This window comes from Geotrypetes seraphini, chromosome 15 (genome assembly GCF_902459505.1).
Source record: "Geotrypetes seraphini chromosome 15, aGeoSer1.1, whole genome shotgun sequence".
Lineage (NCBI taxonomy): Eukaryota > Metazoa > Chordata > Amphibia > Gymnophiona > Dermophiidae > Geotrypetes > Geotrypetes seraphini.
The window spans coordinates 12,063,551-12,079,014 of NC_047098.1; the positions used below are offsets into that span (position 1 = coordinate 12,063,551).

Consider the following 15,464-nt stretch of genomic DNA (forward strand, 5'->3'; position numbering starts at 1 on the left):
CTCCTGTGATGCCTCTAGCTCTCTCCCCTCCCCCTAATGCCTTCCCATGTTATGCGTCCCTTCCCAGTATGCCTCTTCCCCCTCTCTTTCACTGGTGTCTCTTTATCCTCTGCTACTGTTTCCTCTTGCTTTGTGCCTGTCTCACAGATGGAGAAGGGGGACAGGGCTAAGAGTATTATTGCAGCAAACTGAAGCTTGTAGGGGAGGGGCTGTGCTGTGCCCCACCTCCTATCCTCATGATATCCAATCCGAGCAGGAGGTAAGGGTGGGGACACAGCAAAGCTCTGTGCTGCTAAGTATCTGGATATCCTCCCCTTCCCACCAGCCTAACACACAAACTGGACTTTCACTATCTTATCAGAAGTGCTGACCAGACCCCATACTAAACTGTTAGAAACTAGGAAGTCCGATCTGGAACCGGGCAGCCGGCAGCATTTATTTGTACTCCATCCTGGAAGAACTATACATGAAATATTTTTCATAGGACACAGATTTTCTAATTGGAGTTATGATTACACAGTAGTAGCTGTATAACTTTAATAAGCATATAAGAATAGCCTTACTAGGTCAGACCAATGGTCCATCAAGCCCATTCTCCCGGTGGATAATCCATGTCACTAGTACCTAGCCAAAACCCAAGCAGTAGCAACATTCCATTCAGAATCTTAAAGAATGGCAACATTCCAGAGCTGAGATTGTGATGTCATAATGCCCGATTCCTCAGTGCCAACCCCAGCAGTGATGTTACAATGGCTTTGCTTCTTTTATTATGTGTTATTCATATTCAGAATTCATGTCTGGTCAAATATCATCTTTTATTATTCATATTTGGGCAAATAGTATAAAATACACTATTTGGTACAGCTCTAGTTTTTATTTTAGAGTGGGGCAAGATTTAAAATTCAAATGAATTTGACAAACCCTATAAATGATTTTGCTGGCCTATTGAGCCAGTGGGCAAACTTAAAAAAAAAACCAAAACCCAAAAATCAACACATCATCTTTATGTGCAGCACATGGACCACAGACATCATGCATGCGACTACATGCCCGCCTCATTATAAGACCCTTCACAGCAGTGGACCAGAAAGGTGACTGCCAATAGCAGAGAGAAAAAAAACAGAACAGAGGAAAGGCTTGCTTTAAAATTGGGAATCTTTTTTTTTTTTTTTTAATACAAAAATAGCTGGGCCTGGTAGAGATCCCAGGTCACAATGGTTTGGAAGGAATCTCGCATACATTTAAGCATCTGAGCTCAATAAGCACCATATTCGAATGCCTTTTTAAAATATGAACACAGTCCGATGCTTTTTCTCACCTCTATAAACAAGTATTAACTACTTTTCTTGGTAGTAGCAATTGATCGCATATGGCCTGGCACCTATTAAATGCCAACCTTCAAGAAGTACAGATCTAATCCACTTGTCACCAAACAGGTAAATCTCAAGCAACTGCTTAGAACCTGGTCTGGTTTTAAGAGAATCTCTAGTAAATATGCATGATGTATTTTTTGTATATATGGCTCTGAGATTTGGTGAATGCAAAAATATCCCATGCATATTCAGTGTGGCTATCCAGATTGGCTTGAGATATTCTATACATATTCCGTACTAGTCTCGTAATAGATTCTAGGCAGTTAACAACAATTAACAAAAATATTGTGTCCAAACAAAATTATTCATTTAACAATCATTAAAAATTAAACTTTTTTTTTTTTAATTTAAAACAATTTTGTAAAGATATAAAATAAGAAACTTTTCTTAGTGCAGTTGGAAGACCATTCCAAAGCTTTGTTCCTATAAATTCAAAAAGATTTGTTCAAAGATTTCAAACGACCATATAAACTTATAGACTAGCCAAGCCTCCATGTCTGGGAGGTAGCTCTATTTATTGGGAAAGTTATATACTTCATTAAACCTTCGGGTCCCATTCCCAGCAACAATTTATATACAGTGGTACCTTGGATTACGAGCATAATCCGTTCCAGGAGCATGCTCGTAATCCAAAATGCTTGTTTATCAAAGCGAGTTTCCCCATAGGAAATAATCAAAGCGAGTTTCCCCATAGGAAATAATGGAAACTCGCTTTGATGCGTTCCCCCCCCCCCCTGAGAACCGGCATTGCTCCCCCTGAAGGCCCCTCCTGGGATCCGGCGCAAACCCCCCCCCCCCCCCCCGATGCGATTGGGCGTGAACTCGCAGGCCTTGAGCATGCTCAGATGCTCAAGGCCCAGCAGAAGAGGAGGCTGATCTTCGGGCACCGGCACCAAGCACAGGACATGCCGGTGCCCAGATGAGGGTAATAAGCGACGGGGGTGGGGGGTGCCCAATTGCGTCGGGGGAGGGGGGGCGCTCGTAAATCGAGCCATGCTCGGTTTCCGAGGCACCGATTTTGCAAATGTTTTGCTCGTCTTGCAAAACACTCGCAAACCGGTGCACTCATAAACCAAGGTACCACTGTATAAGTATAACCAATTTAAAATTTACGCTCTTCTCAATCTTCAACTAATGTAACAAAGCAAATATTAGCGCTATTAGATATCAATAAATCATTGTTGGACCCCTAAAATCCATGTTTCATAGAAGCACTTGAGTCTGTAATTCCTGGTGTAAAAACCACAAGGCATGAAATCATGCCTAAATGGTATCCAGTGATTGTTACTAGTTACCAACAATATCTAATGTTAGGCAAGCTTAATTTGGCCTGGTGTTATCCCAAAATGTGCAAAGATTTATTGTTTTATTTTCCCTATGAAAGGCAAGACTACAAAGCCACGCCTACAGTGAAATAAAACCAAGATCACAGCAACCTATCCTGAAAATCGGAGTCACTTCAAAAAAATCACGTTAGCTCATAGTTACCTGAATCCACCATGATGTCCTCGTCGTTGCCCGTACTGTCTTCGTCCCTAAACACCACCTGCTTTCCTTGCCGTATCACAGTCCGTTTCCCCACAGTCAGCGTGACGCACTCCGTCTTCATCTCTTGGGTCTGCTCCGCGGTAACCGACACCGAAGAGCTGCTCAGGTTACTGCAAGGGGAGTCCAACAAAGAGCTCTGCTCAGTCTCAACCTTCAGGAAGTCCTGCTCCGCCTCCTGGTCCGTGGAAGAGTCGGCTGGTTCCACCTTTATTATCGGTCCCACAAATTCTTCCTCCTTCTTCACCTCTTCCGTTTCCTTTCTCTTCAGCTTTTTCTTCCTCTTGATTTTGTCGGCCTTCTTTCTGTCCAGCAAGAAATTGCCCAGCTTGGACCGTCTCAGTAGAGGAGGGTAAGGCTTGATATGCTTCAAGTCTCCAAAGCTTCTTCGGTGTTTCAGCGGCAGAGATCCAGCCGAAGGGATATCGGGGAATCTGGAGTCCCAACTGTCACTGTCATTGGTACTTCCAGTACTATTGGGAGGACTGGAACTTGGTCTTAGTGGAGTCTCCTAACAAACATTGAGAATAAAAAAAAAAAAAGATGGACGTTAATTTTACATTGTCACAGTGAAGTATTTACTTTTGACTCAATCCTGAATCATTCACAAAATAGAACAGAACTTGGAATGGACAATATGGGGCTTATTCTATAAGTGGCATCTGCCATGTGTCAATCAGGTTTATGTACTACTTAGAAAATCGTGGCTACTGACGAGCTTAGGCCAGGGTTTTAAAGGCCTATCTTTCCGGCACCCAGGTTTGTCATAGAATTACGCCTAGTGATGCTTGGTGACACCTAAGGCCAACTCCTCCCCTAAACACGCCCACTTAGGCATGCAGCATCATTAAGCGCTGCTCGGCGCCTGGGTATTAGCTTCTGGGCCCGGGAGGCACCTAGGTTTTTTCTTAAAAATTGTTGTTTTTTTTTAAATCAGCTTTTAATGGCACAATCAATTATCGTGCCACGTAAAGCCAATTAAACTAAGCTAGGTGTGATCTTTAGGTGGCCCTTACAGAATTTCCCTCTGCAATTATCTCTAGGAAAAGGTGACTAAAGTCACCAGAAACAAACAAAAAAAAAAAAAGTGAGGTTTTAAAGAATTCTGTTACAGCAGACAATTTATAACACAACAGTCCAAACCGCATTCTTTTATGTGAAAAGAATAAGAAGAAGTTACGGAAGTTCAAAATATGTAACATTTTCAGATTGGAACTATGGCATAGAAATTAAACCCCTCCTCCCCCCCAAAAAAGTTGACTATTCTCAAAATTTTGAATCTGCTACTTAAATCATTTTTTACCCAGAGAGGTTTTAATAACCATGCCCCCCCTTTATAAAGCCGCATTATCGCCCGGCTCGACGGTATTAGCTCCAACGCTCGGAATTCCTATGAGCATCAGAGCTCATACCACCACATACAGCGATAAAAAAAGCCTAATGTAGCTTCATAAAAGGAGGGGGGGGCATATAAGAACATAACAAAAGGAATAAAGTTAAATAGTTATCATTCTTATCACTAAATGGAACACCATTCTTAATACTATGACAAAAAAGTAGGTTTCTCCTTTCTTCTACTTGCACATTTATGGAGATGGAGAGAGATATGGAGAGATGGAGGGAGAGAGATATGGACAGATGGAGGGAGAGAGAGAGAGAGAGATGGCAAGAGGGGGAGAGGGAGATGGAGGAAAAAGGGGAGAGGGAGACAGGGGGGGAGAAAGAAGGGGAGGGAGAGAGGGGGAGGGAGGGAGAGAGAGAAAGGGGGGAGGGGGTGAGAGAGAGGGGGAGGAGGGAGAAAGAGGGGAGATAAAGAGAAAGGGGGGAGAAGAGAGAGAGAGGGGGAGGGAAAAGAGAGAGGGGGAGAGGGGGGATGAAGAAAGAGAGGGGGAGAGGGGGGATGGAGAAAGAGAGGGGGAGAGGGGGGATGGAGAAAGAGAGGGGGGGATGGAGAAATAGAGAGGGGGAGAACGTACATATGTGTGTGTGTGTACAAACATATAGAACCTCTGCAATAGGTGTTATTGTTTAGGTGAAATGCCCAAAAAGCATCTACCTACTGAAAAAGGCAAGCTGAGTACAAAGATGATCAGCTTTCCAAAAGCTATTTTAATGCATCCTCTAACTACATAGCTACAGCTATCATAAATTAACATAGAAATCTGTGTAACAGGTGCTGAATTAATGGTTCCTTAGTGATTCCCACGCAGCACATGCGACACAGCCCATTCAATTCCTATGGGCTTCGTCACATTTGCCGCATCAGAACTCGCTTCTACAGCTTTATAAAAGGGGCCCTAAATGATACAAAATGGGCCCTTAAATGCAAATTTATATATCATAGTCCTGAAACGTACCTCTTGAGGGTAGGGGATATAGCCAGCATATGCCAAAACAAAGGTGCAAAACTTGTTAAAGTCTTCCACAGTCCTGCGTCTCTTATAATTGGGAGCACCATCCTGTCAGAAAACAAACACAAAAACGATGTTAGGAAAACATGTCTTTCAAATCCTCTTCCACATTCACCTAAACTTTTATGGAAAACCACTACAGAGACCTTATACAAAATTCTACACACATGTATGTGTGTATATTATTATTTATTTCTAACACGTTTCGGTTTTCTTGATGTTTCTTGGGCTTCATTAGGCCCCCCCTTGAGCTTCACAGCCCCCCTGGCTGTACTGGCTGCACCCCCCCTCTCCTCGGGCCTGCTTATAAAGGGTATTTTAGTAACAGTGCGCATTTAGCTGTGAGCCCTGTGCCAGGTGGCCATTAATGAATGGCCCCCTATAATGCAAAATTACTAGTACTTGATTAAAAATTACTGCTTAATCTTAGCTACCTCAGAAGCCTCAAAACGTGTCGGCCAATGCGAAAATCTTAGCCTGTGATTTCTGTGTATCTTAATTCATGTAAATATATAAAAAGTGATGTTAATTTGATATACCACATAAATGGTCACAAGGGCCAAAGCATGAGCTTCCAAATTTAAATTTAAGAAAAAAAAAAAAAAAAAAAAGAAAAGATGGAAAAGAACAGTAATCAAATCCACTGAGCCCAGGATACTGCCTTTGGACAGTCCAGGTCACTGGGACGTTCCCAGCAGATCCAAGAGAGCATTTCCAGAGAAAAGTGGTTGGTTTTTTCCCAGGTATATCTGGTTAATTGTTTATGGAGGTTTGCTCTAAGAACTTTTGCTACTCTTGGCCTGTGTAGCTTCATTTTCCAAGTGGCCTAATGTAAGTCATGCGTTAAACCTTTGCACACAAGTCACTTGTCTCCAAGGGATGCCAACAGCAGGAGAAACTGTGAGGCAGAGGAAGTTTAAAGGTATGTTAGTCAGATTGTGAGTCCACCAGGCCAGATAGGGAGAAGTACTTAGCCTATAAGTGGTCTATAAATGCTAAAAATAAAAAAATAATTTGTGGGGGTTTTTAAAAAATTTTTGCTTCTGTCCATACGTATACAGTTCCAAAAGGTAGCATTTTGTTTATAAAGGTATAAAATATTGCAAGTTGAAAGTTTACACTCATTGCAGATTCATGAGCTTGGTTCCAGGGGTGATCAGGAAATTACAGACTGGCAAGCCTGACTTCAGGGCCGGGCAAGATAGTGGAAGCTATTATAAAGAATAAAATAGACAAACGTGGTTTAATTGGACAGAGTCAACATGGATTCAGCCAAGGGAAGCCTTGCCAATTTGTTTCACGGATTGGCCACTTGTGGGAACACGATACTAGGCTAAATGGACCATTGATTTGACCCAGTATGGCTATTCGTATGTTCTAATAAAGTTTATATTTTAAAACAGGATGCCTTACAAGATTGTTCTGGAAGGGACAATTGTTGCGTTTTAAATTATCAAAAATCTTTGGGAGGATCTAGGAGCCTGAAAATTGTATTGGGGGTGAAGAGGTAAGGCAGGGGTGTCCAATGTCGGTCCTCGAGGGCCGCAATCCAGTCGGGTTTTCAGGATTTCCCCAATGAATATGCATTGAAAGCAGTGCATGCAAATAGATCTCATGCATATTCATTGGGGAAATCCTGAAAACCCGACTGGATTGCGGCCCTCGAGGACCGACATTGGACACCCCTGCGGTAAGGGATACAAGAGCGAAGGTTTAACTATGGCATGCACCAGTCCAACACCAGTGCTGATGAGCCAATGGAAAGATAGAACTGACTTAAAGTTGTATCTTGAGCCCATCCATTTCTCCCAAAGGTATTTATTTCTGAAATAAAAGCTGCGCTCAACGTGAAGTGTTAATTCATTTGCTGGCAGGTTAGCAAAATGACACTTAGAAAATCGCGGCTACTGGCAAACTTAGGCTCTGGTAGCTTAAAGGCCTATCTTTCCGGCACCCAGGTTTGTCATAGAATCACGCCTAGTGGTGCTTAGTGACACCTAAGGCCAACTCCTCCCCTAAACACACCCACTTAGGCATGCGGCATCATTAAGCACTGCTTGGCGCCTGGGTATTAGGAGGGAGGGAGAGAGAAAGAGGGGGGAGAGGGGGGGAGTACCAAGTGTATAATGGAACAAATATGGAATATATGATAAATCAGATCCCAGACTCAGGTCCAAAGTGTTCTGCCTTAAGCTTTCAGATTTAGATTAGCACCATAAATGCTGGCTGTACCTTTCAGAGCACTTATCACCACTAATAAATTAGATTCTCCTTTTATACCTTGTAGGTTTGAGATGCGATTACAAACCCTATCCAGAATTTACTCACACACTGGACTTTCTTGGTTTCCTAATGATACATTTTAATTGTAATCCAACAGTCGAGTGGAGAAGCAGCCTAGCTGTGGGTTGAGCCCCAAGCTAATTGAGGTTCAAATCTCACCACCCATCCTCTGTCATTTTTTAAAATTGGTTTTAGATTTATTTTGGGTAACATCTCCAAATGGGCACATTAACATAGCAAAAAATGAAAAATATTACTCAGCCAATAAAGGGAGACACCAAAATATGTGGATTTACGAAAAAAACGGGGAGATAAAAGCCTCAAATTCAAAATGCAAAACTTCAAAGCAGCAGCCACATAAACAAGATGCTGACAGTTCAATTATGTTATTTTCGTATCAAATATACTTGGAAACTGCCTATCACAAAATCACAACCCCAAGGGGTTGTGGGCAGTTAAATCATAGGCATAAAAAAACTCAAGTCACAAAAGCCACGTACCTCAAATTGGCCAACCCAATATTGTGCAAAACCGGGAAAAACAGAAGAAAAAAAACCAAAAAACAAAACTTAGCCAGAAACTGAAGACATCCGACAAACTTTCATTCCACTGCTGATTTTTCAAACTTGTTACAACACGGACTTCTCAAGAACAGCCCCACATAAATCCTTGGCACAGATTCCAGTGCCCAACGTAGCATTTATTTATTAAATTTTCTATGCCATGCTCTCAGGAGAGCTCAAAACGGTTTACATGAATTTATTCAGCTAAAGCATTTTTTCCCCAGTCTGTCCTGGTGGGCTCACAATCTATCTAATGTACCTGGGGCAATGGGGGGATTAAGTGACTTGCCCAGGGTCACAAGGAGCAGTGTGGGTTTGAACCCACAACCTCAGGGTGCTGAGGCTGTAGCTTTAACCATTGTGTCACTCTAGAAATCAAAATGTAGCAAACGTGAGCCAAGTATAAGACAGTCAAGCCATTGTGACATCACTGGTGAGGTTGGCTCTTAGGCATTGGTGGAATGAGGCATTATGATGTCACAATACCTGCTTTGGTTATCAGAGGCTGAAACATTTCGCACTATTTATTTATTCAATTTTCTATACCGTTCTCCCTGGGGAGCTCAGAACGGTTTACATGAATTTATTCAGGAGCTCAAGCATTTTTCCCCAGTCTGTCCTGGTGGGCTCACAATCTATATACACCATACCTGGGGCAATGGGGGGGGGGGGGGATTAAGTGACTTGCCCAGGGTCACAAGGGGCAGTGTGGGTTTGAACTCAGACCCTCAGGGTGCTGAGGCTGTAGCTTTAGCCACTGCGTCACACTCTCCCCCTCTGTCTAGTATCTTATTAATTACAATTATCAGTTTGCTAAGTTAGTTTGATGGTTACTTGTTTAAAATATTTTAATTTCTGCACATACCATGATAGGATGAACCTCACCTCTAAACCAGGGTATACCAGGTATGATCTCATAAAAATTTTTAGCAACGCCAATGTTTATCTGCAGAATAACATTCTCAGACATGTCCCCAGTATAGTAGTAGGTGTGTTAGCACAGAACTTTGTGAGCAGAGGTCCAATGTGCTCACCCTGAGAGCGCATTAAAACATAAGAATGGCCAGGAAGCCTAAATACTAGTACCATTTCATGGTATCATTTCCAGAGCAGGTAGTGGCTTTGCTCAGGTCTGGCTCAATATCAGACTCTGGACTTTTCCTCCAGGAACTTGTCTAAACTTTTTGTTAACCGCTGTTACCATATCCTCTGGCAATGAGTTCCAGAGCTTAACTATTCTTTGAGTAAAAAAATATGTCCTCCTATTTCCATGTAACTTAATTGAGTGTCCCCTAGTCTTTGTAATTTTTGAAAGCGTAAAAACTTGTTCACTTTTACCAGTTCTATGTACATAACATTTGCATATAATTTGCTTATGTGAGCAAAAATTGGGCATTATGTTTGCCTTAGAAAGCTCTTAATGCAAGCCTTCTGCATCAGGACTCCATCCAACAACATTTCTGAAAAGTCTCTTTTGCAGCTCCAAAACAAAATGGGGGAAGGAGAAAGTTACTTTATTCCTTCCCTTATCAATGTCTGTCCATTTATATTATGGCAGAACCCAGAAATAGGAATATGGTAAAAGGGAAGATACCATTAGAAAAGGAAAAAAAAAAAAAGAGGGGGAAGTCAAACAGAGAGAGAGATAACAGGTTGGAACAGAGCTATTTTTCTTGACAGTTATTGATGTGTTAAATAATTAAATTACAGTATTGAGGGCAAGGGTAGAGGGGGGTTAGTATGGCAGGATCATGCTAACCCTCCAGCCTTTCTGGGTTTCTTGAGTAAGATCCTGGGGAGACTAATTCAGTTCACACACACTTGTACAGGCACATCAAAGTACATTAGCTTAAAATGTACATAAATAAAGTGCGGTTTACTGTATGATTTTTTTGTTATACGTAAATAAAAAGCATCATAAACATAGCATACAATTCACATTATTTAAAAAAAAAAAAAAAAACCCACTCTCGCAAAGGTAGAGAAATGGGGAATCACAAACTAGTCCCTAAAATATTTTCTCATACACCAAGAAACCCTCTATTTATGTAAACATACCTATAATGTTCAAACTAACAAATTTTACGAGGAATCATCGACTGACACACACGCCAGAGAACGCCCTGTTTATCACTGCGACATCACTCCCCGAGGTTTCAGCAAATAAGAAAGGACCGCTTGGCACAACATTTCCGCCCCTTTCTCCAGAGATCCCGCTCCTCCTTGGCCAAACATAGTAGATGACGGCAGATAAAGACCCGAATGGTCCCATCCAGTCTGCCCAACCTGATTCAATCTAAAAAAATTTCTTGGGTTTCTTCTTAGCTATTTCTGGGCAAGAATCCCGGGACAGTTCTTAGGTTCCAACTACTAAAGCCCACTCCAGCCCAGCTCCGCCCTCCTCCACCAGACGGCCACATACAGGCACGGACCGTGCAAAAAGTCTGCCCAGTCCCGGCCTTAGTTCTTCACTATTTCCTATTCTTTTCGGATTCCAGATCGAGCCGCGTTAGCTACAGTAACAGCGCACTAAAAGCCTTATCTTTGCGACCAGGAGGAGCGCCGCAGCCAGTCTGTCTACTGTCGCCGCCAGACACAGGGTGGCAAGAAAACCAGGGGATTTTTTTTTTCTGCAGTTGGGGACCCTCCCACAGGAGGCAGAAGGAGGAGGAGCTTCACTCTTGACTGACACTTCTCCCGATCCCCAGCACTCCCTTGCTCACAAAGAAAGAAGTGCCTGACAATCGGGTCGTCTCGAAACGATTTTTGGGGGGTGCTAAAAGGAAATAAATCGCAGCCTTTAGCGCTGAGTCAAATAAGCGCCGGCCCAGCTCTTGTTTAGGGGCTTCTGCCAGCATCGATCAGGCTTGGTCGCCAGAAACCGATCTCCGAGTAGCCATGACAGGGCCCAGAGGAAGGGGAGGAAAAGGAGCAGGAAGAAGGGATCAGCTTCAGATTCAACCCCCCCCCCCTCTTCAAAAAGAAGATAGATATATAAACCCCAAGAATCTTGTTCTCCTATTTGCTTTCTTTTGGGCAAAAAAAAAAAGAAAAAGAAAAGAAATGTTATGCTCCCCACCCACTGCCCCCTCTCCAAATAGAGATAAGCAACGTAATAGGGCAATATCCATCACCCCTCCCCCCCCAGTCTTTTTTTCTAATTAGCGCCAAGACAGATTCCGGGCACAATTTCCTACTAAGAATTCGTTTTAAGTGCCCTTTGTCAAAAGTGACATTTCAACCGGTCACCGTTACATAAAAACAAACCCCGTGACTTCACCGGACAACCTTTCAATATTTGTCCTCTGGAAGTGATTTGTCGGGAAAGCCACGATTCCTGTATTGTTTCGTCTAACGCACGTGAGGATAACATTTTTTTTTTTTTAAGTTATTCCGCCCTTTAGTCACCGTCTATTAACGTGCAAACGAGCTGAATCACAGCTCTGGCCCGGGTCTGCTTCCCTCGAAGCCTAATAGCCGGATCTGTTCACCGATTCGAAATCGGAGCCTCCCCCTCCCCCCCTAAGAATCTGACATTTTTCATCAAGTAACACCAGTCTCAGGGTGATTTTTCCCCCGTTTACGAGAAGTGTGGGGGGGGGAGTCATAAAGGCAGTAGAGACAGGGAAGTGGGGAGGGGGGCAAGGAGAATTCAGCATTAATAACCACAGTATTGGGGCGAACGCCCCCCCCCCCCGCCCACCTCAAACAACATCTATGCTTCATCGCTGGAGATATCTTGACATAACAGCAGAGTTTTAGCATCCCCAATACTTTAAGCCAAAGGGTGGCACAACTCCTCCCCGCCCCTCCCTCCCCCCATGCTTGTGTGGGCAACAGAAAGCAAAAAAAAACCAACCCAAAAAAAACCAACCCCCAAACATATTGCCCGGTTTTTTGTTTTTTTTTTTTTTTTAATTTTAGGGAAAAATCAAATACCGCAGCTATTAATTTTTTTAAAAAAACCGCTTTAACTTAGCCTTACAGGTAAATGCAGTATTTATGCCAGGCACAGCGCAAGGGTTTTGAAATTGTGTGCCATCTTTAAGCAGAAACACATTTCACACACAAACCTCGGGCAATTCACCTCGCCCCCACATCAATCTTTGATCCGGCATCTAGGGGGGGGGGGGCACCGGTTTTAGCCGCTCCCCGAATTAAACGCTTCAGAAAGTAAACAGCTGTCTGGGTAAAAAGCCGCCTTCTGACCGCCAGTTATCTCCCATCTCAGCCATTACATAAATACCCCGGGCTGCGATCTTACAGCTCTTTAAACCAGGACTCCGGCTTAACTTGTTTACTGTTTATCTCGAAACCTGTAAAACCGCTTTGTTGAGGCAAATGGGTCGATTCCGACCATTGCATCTAAAAAAAAAAACAACCAACCAAAACCCCGAACTCTTGGCTGCCCCCCCAAAAAAAAATAAACTTTTTAATCTGAAAAGTGCCTCCGATAGCGAAGAATAAAGAGGACGATCTCCTAAAACGTGCAAAAGAAAGTGTGCTAACCTCGCCTAAAAAAAAAATAATAATAATCTCAATGGACAGAACTATAAATACGAGCCAGAATCAAGATGGTGAATTTTTTTTCGTGAGCGGATCACATTTACAGCTACTTGCAAAGGGGAAGATCCCGGTAGAAACCGAATTTGCAAAAAGGAATAGCTCGACATTTTCCGGTAGATCTATCGCTCCGACAATCTTATGTCGTCGACCTGCAGCCAAAAAGCGAGCTTTGGCGGAATTCTCGGGCTAAAAAGTACTTTTTTTTTTTTTTCGCACAAGGACAAGATGGCGTAACTTGTAATCAGAAACCGGTCAAACATTAATGATTGACTATTATTTTTTTAACGGAAAGTTCCCCCCACCCTCCCTTTTTCGTACGAGAAAAGGCCATCGCGGCTTCGAACAATGACCGAGAATCGCAGACATTTAAAAAAAACAAAAAACCATCACCGGTTCACGGAACTAGCCCGAGCACTTTCCGAGTAGGGGGGAACCGGGTTGAACGAGATAGGGTGGGGAGGATTAAAATAATCATAAAAAAAAAAAGATGTCAAAACTCACCTCTGAATCAAAAGTGGAAGTGGAGGCTGTATCCATGTCTAGAAATAAGAGACCGAAGGTGCAAGGCAGGAATCAAAAACAAAATGTTGGCTGTGCCCGGTGGGGAGGGGTGGGTGTGCTCCAGAAGAAATGGGCTTCTTCAGCAGGGCGACGTTAAGTCTCCTTCCTACTTTTTTTTCTGCGTAAATTCAAGGATAATAAAATATATATATATATATATTAAAAAAAATACACAAGCGTGACATAGACGCCCAGCAAAATCACGCTTCCAAAGCCATCCTGGAGAGAGGTTTTCACATGAGACCAGATTTCCACCAAAGTCCGAACGATCGGAAACGTCAAACGTCTGATGTTCCAATTGCCCACTCTGCAGTGGATTTTTTTTTTTTTGCTCGCTCCCGGGTTGGGGTTTTCCCCCCCTCTCCGGAACCACCGGGGCGATTTCAAGCAGGTCCCCTCGGCCACTCCGTCCGCGAAGATACTTTCTTCGGCTACAGACGCGTTTGTTCCGCTCTCGCGTTAATCCTCCGCCGAACGAAGCAGCATTTTATTTATTTATTTTTTTAATCCTCGGCGCTTCCGATCACTCCCAGCCTCCGCGCGCCTCCCGCATCCCCCCGCAACGTTCTACCGCCTTGGAATTCTGCAGCAAACGGCGGCAACTCCGCCGACGAAGCAAGAGGAGAACAAATTGCTAAAAAGCAAAATATATCCCCCCTGCCGTCAAAACAATAAAAGCCGGAGAACTACTGCTAGCTTCCAACGAAGGGCTACTTTCTTCTTCTTCTTCTTTTTTTTTTAATGTAGTTGTGACGTCAATAGCAATTCAGCTTTTGTTACCAGACTCTCGCTCTGCCGGGATAGGACAACGCGGGGAGGAAATCGCTGGGCGAGTTCGCAGCGGGGGATGCCGGGAGTCGTAGTTTGTATTGCTCTTTTTTTTTTTTTTATAACATTGGACGGTGGGAAAGGGAGAGGCTGAGAGTGCTGCGCATGCGCGGTGTGTTGGCGCTCTGTAGGTTTTCGCGCTCTGGAAGAAAGGACGTAGGGGCCTATTCGCCATTGGTAAGAACGCTGGATTTGGGCATTTCTATTTAGTGTATTTTTTCATTATTTTACCAGCTGATTAACTGTTTCTTACACAAATAGTTTAATAAGTAACTCTTTTGGGTAGGGATATTTGAGGTGTTACTAATTTATCTTTTGCAAAGGGGAGGGGGTAGGGTATGCCTTTTGTATTGTTTTAATTACTTATTTTTTATTGCCTGCTGCAAAAAAAAAAGAAAAAAAAAAGGTTCAGATGTACTTAAGGATTTTCCCTATTTTTGCCTGTATGTATTAAATGGTGCATAAGTACTGAGCTAAGCTTCAGCTTCTAATGCACGTGCTGAAAAAAACATTTTTTACTCATGATGCAGTAAATTAATGGCTTCCAAATTAACAGTAGCAGTACCTTGAAGACCGAACTTTTCTCGGGAAAGTGGGTGAGTGGTTATAATGGGATTGTTGTCTGTGCTCTCGCATGTACTTATTGGGGGTGTACATTGATTCTTGGGCTCACTGCATTGTGGAGAGGAGCTGGCCTAAACTTGTAAATGAAAATACAGTGTAGTCAATGGAGGAGGGAGGAGATTGCCCCAGGTGCAGTTTTGGTGGCAGAACTGGTACCTCTCTGTTTCCCCCTCTCCATTCCCTTCCCTTTAAATCTTTGTCATGACAAGCAACTTCTCCGGCCTGCTGCTCAGGTCTGCCAGGCTCCCCTTTGAAATCACTTCCAGATCACCGGCCAGGAAGTGACATCACATGGAAAGCCAATGCTTGGATGAGCGCTAGTGAATATTTAAAGAGGTATGGGGAGAAGGGAGGGCATGAGTGTGAAAGGGGGCAGCGAGCCTCCTATCCTCGCTATGCCACTGAGTGTGGTCTCGCCTCTCTTGCCACTCTCATCCTTTTTCTCAGCCCTTAATAGTTCTTTCCTCTAAACCAGTAGTCTCAGACTCGCGGCCCGCCAGGTACTATTTTGAGGCCCTCGGTATGTTTATCATAATCACAAAAGTAAAATAAAACAGTTTCTTCATCATATGTCTCTTTAGCTATAAATGACAATATTATTAAGACTTAGCCTAAAGGAAAGATTTATAAACTATAAAGAGTTTTACCTCATGCAAAAATTGTAATTTCTTTAATAAGACATTAACTATTTTTTTTCTGAGGCCCTCCAA

General features: G+C 43.1%; 1 protein-coding gene across 2 annotated transcripts in view; it reads right to left on the bottom strand.

The window, feature by feature from the left end:
* Positions 1–14,059, bottom strand: part of PHF13 (PHD finger protein 13) — a 22,201-nt gene extending 8,142 nt beyond the window's left edge. The window contains exons 1-3 of one of the 2 annotated variants that reach the window (XM_033921344.1): positions 13,243–14,059; positions 5,276–5,377; positions 2,862–3,429 (exon numbers count right to left, since the gene is read on the bottom strand). In XM_033921344.1, coding sequence (XP_033777235.1) covers positions 2,862–3,429; positions 5,276–5,377; positions 13,243–13,278 — 706 coding nt within the window. In that variant the 5' untranslated portion in view covers positions 13,279–14,059. Of the gene's footprint in view, positions 1–2,861; positions 3,430–5,275; positions 5,378–12,248; positions 12,430–13,242 lie in introns of those variants that run through there. The other variant, XM_033921343.1, reaches the window with a different exon arrangement.
* Between the last annotated feature and the right edge of the window lie 1,405 nt (positions 14,060–15,464).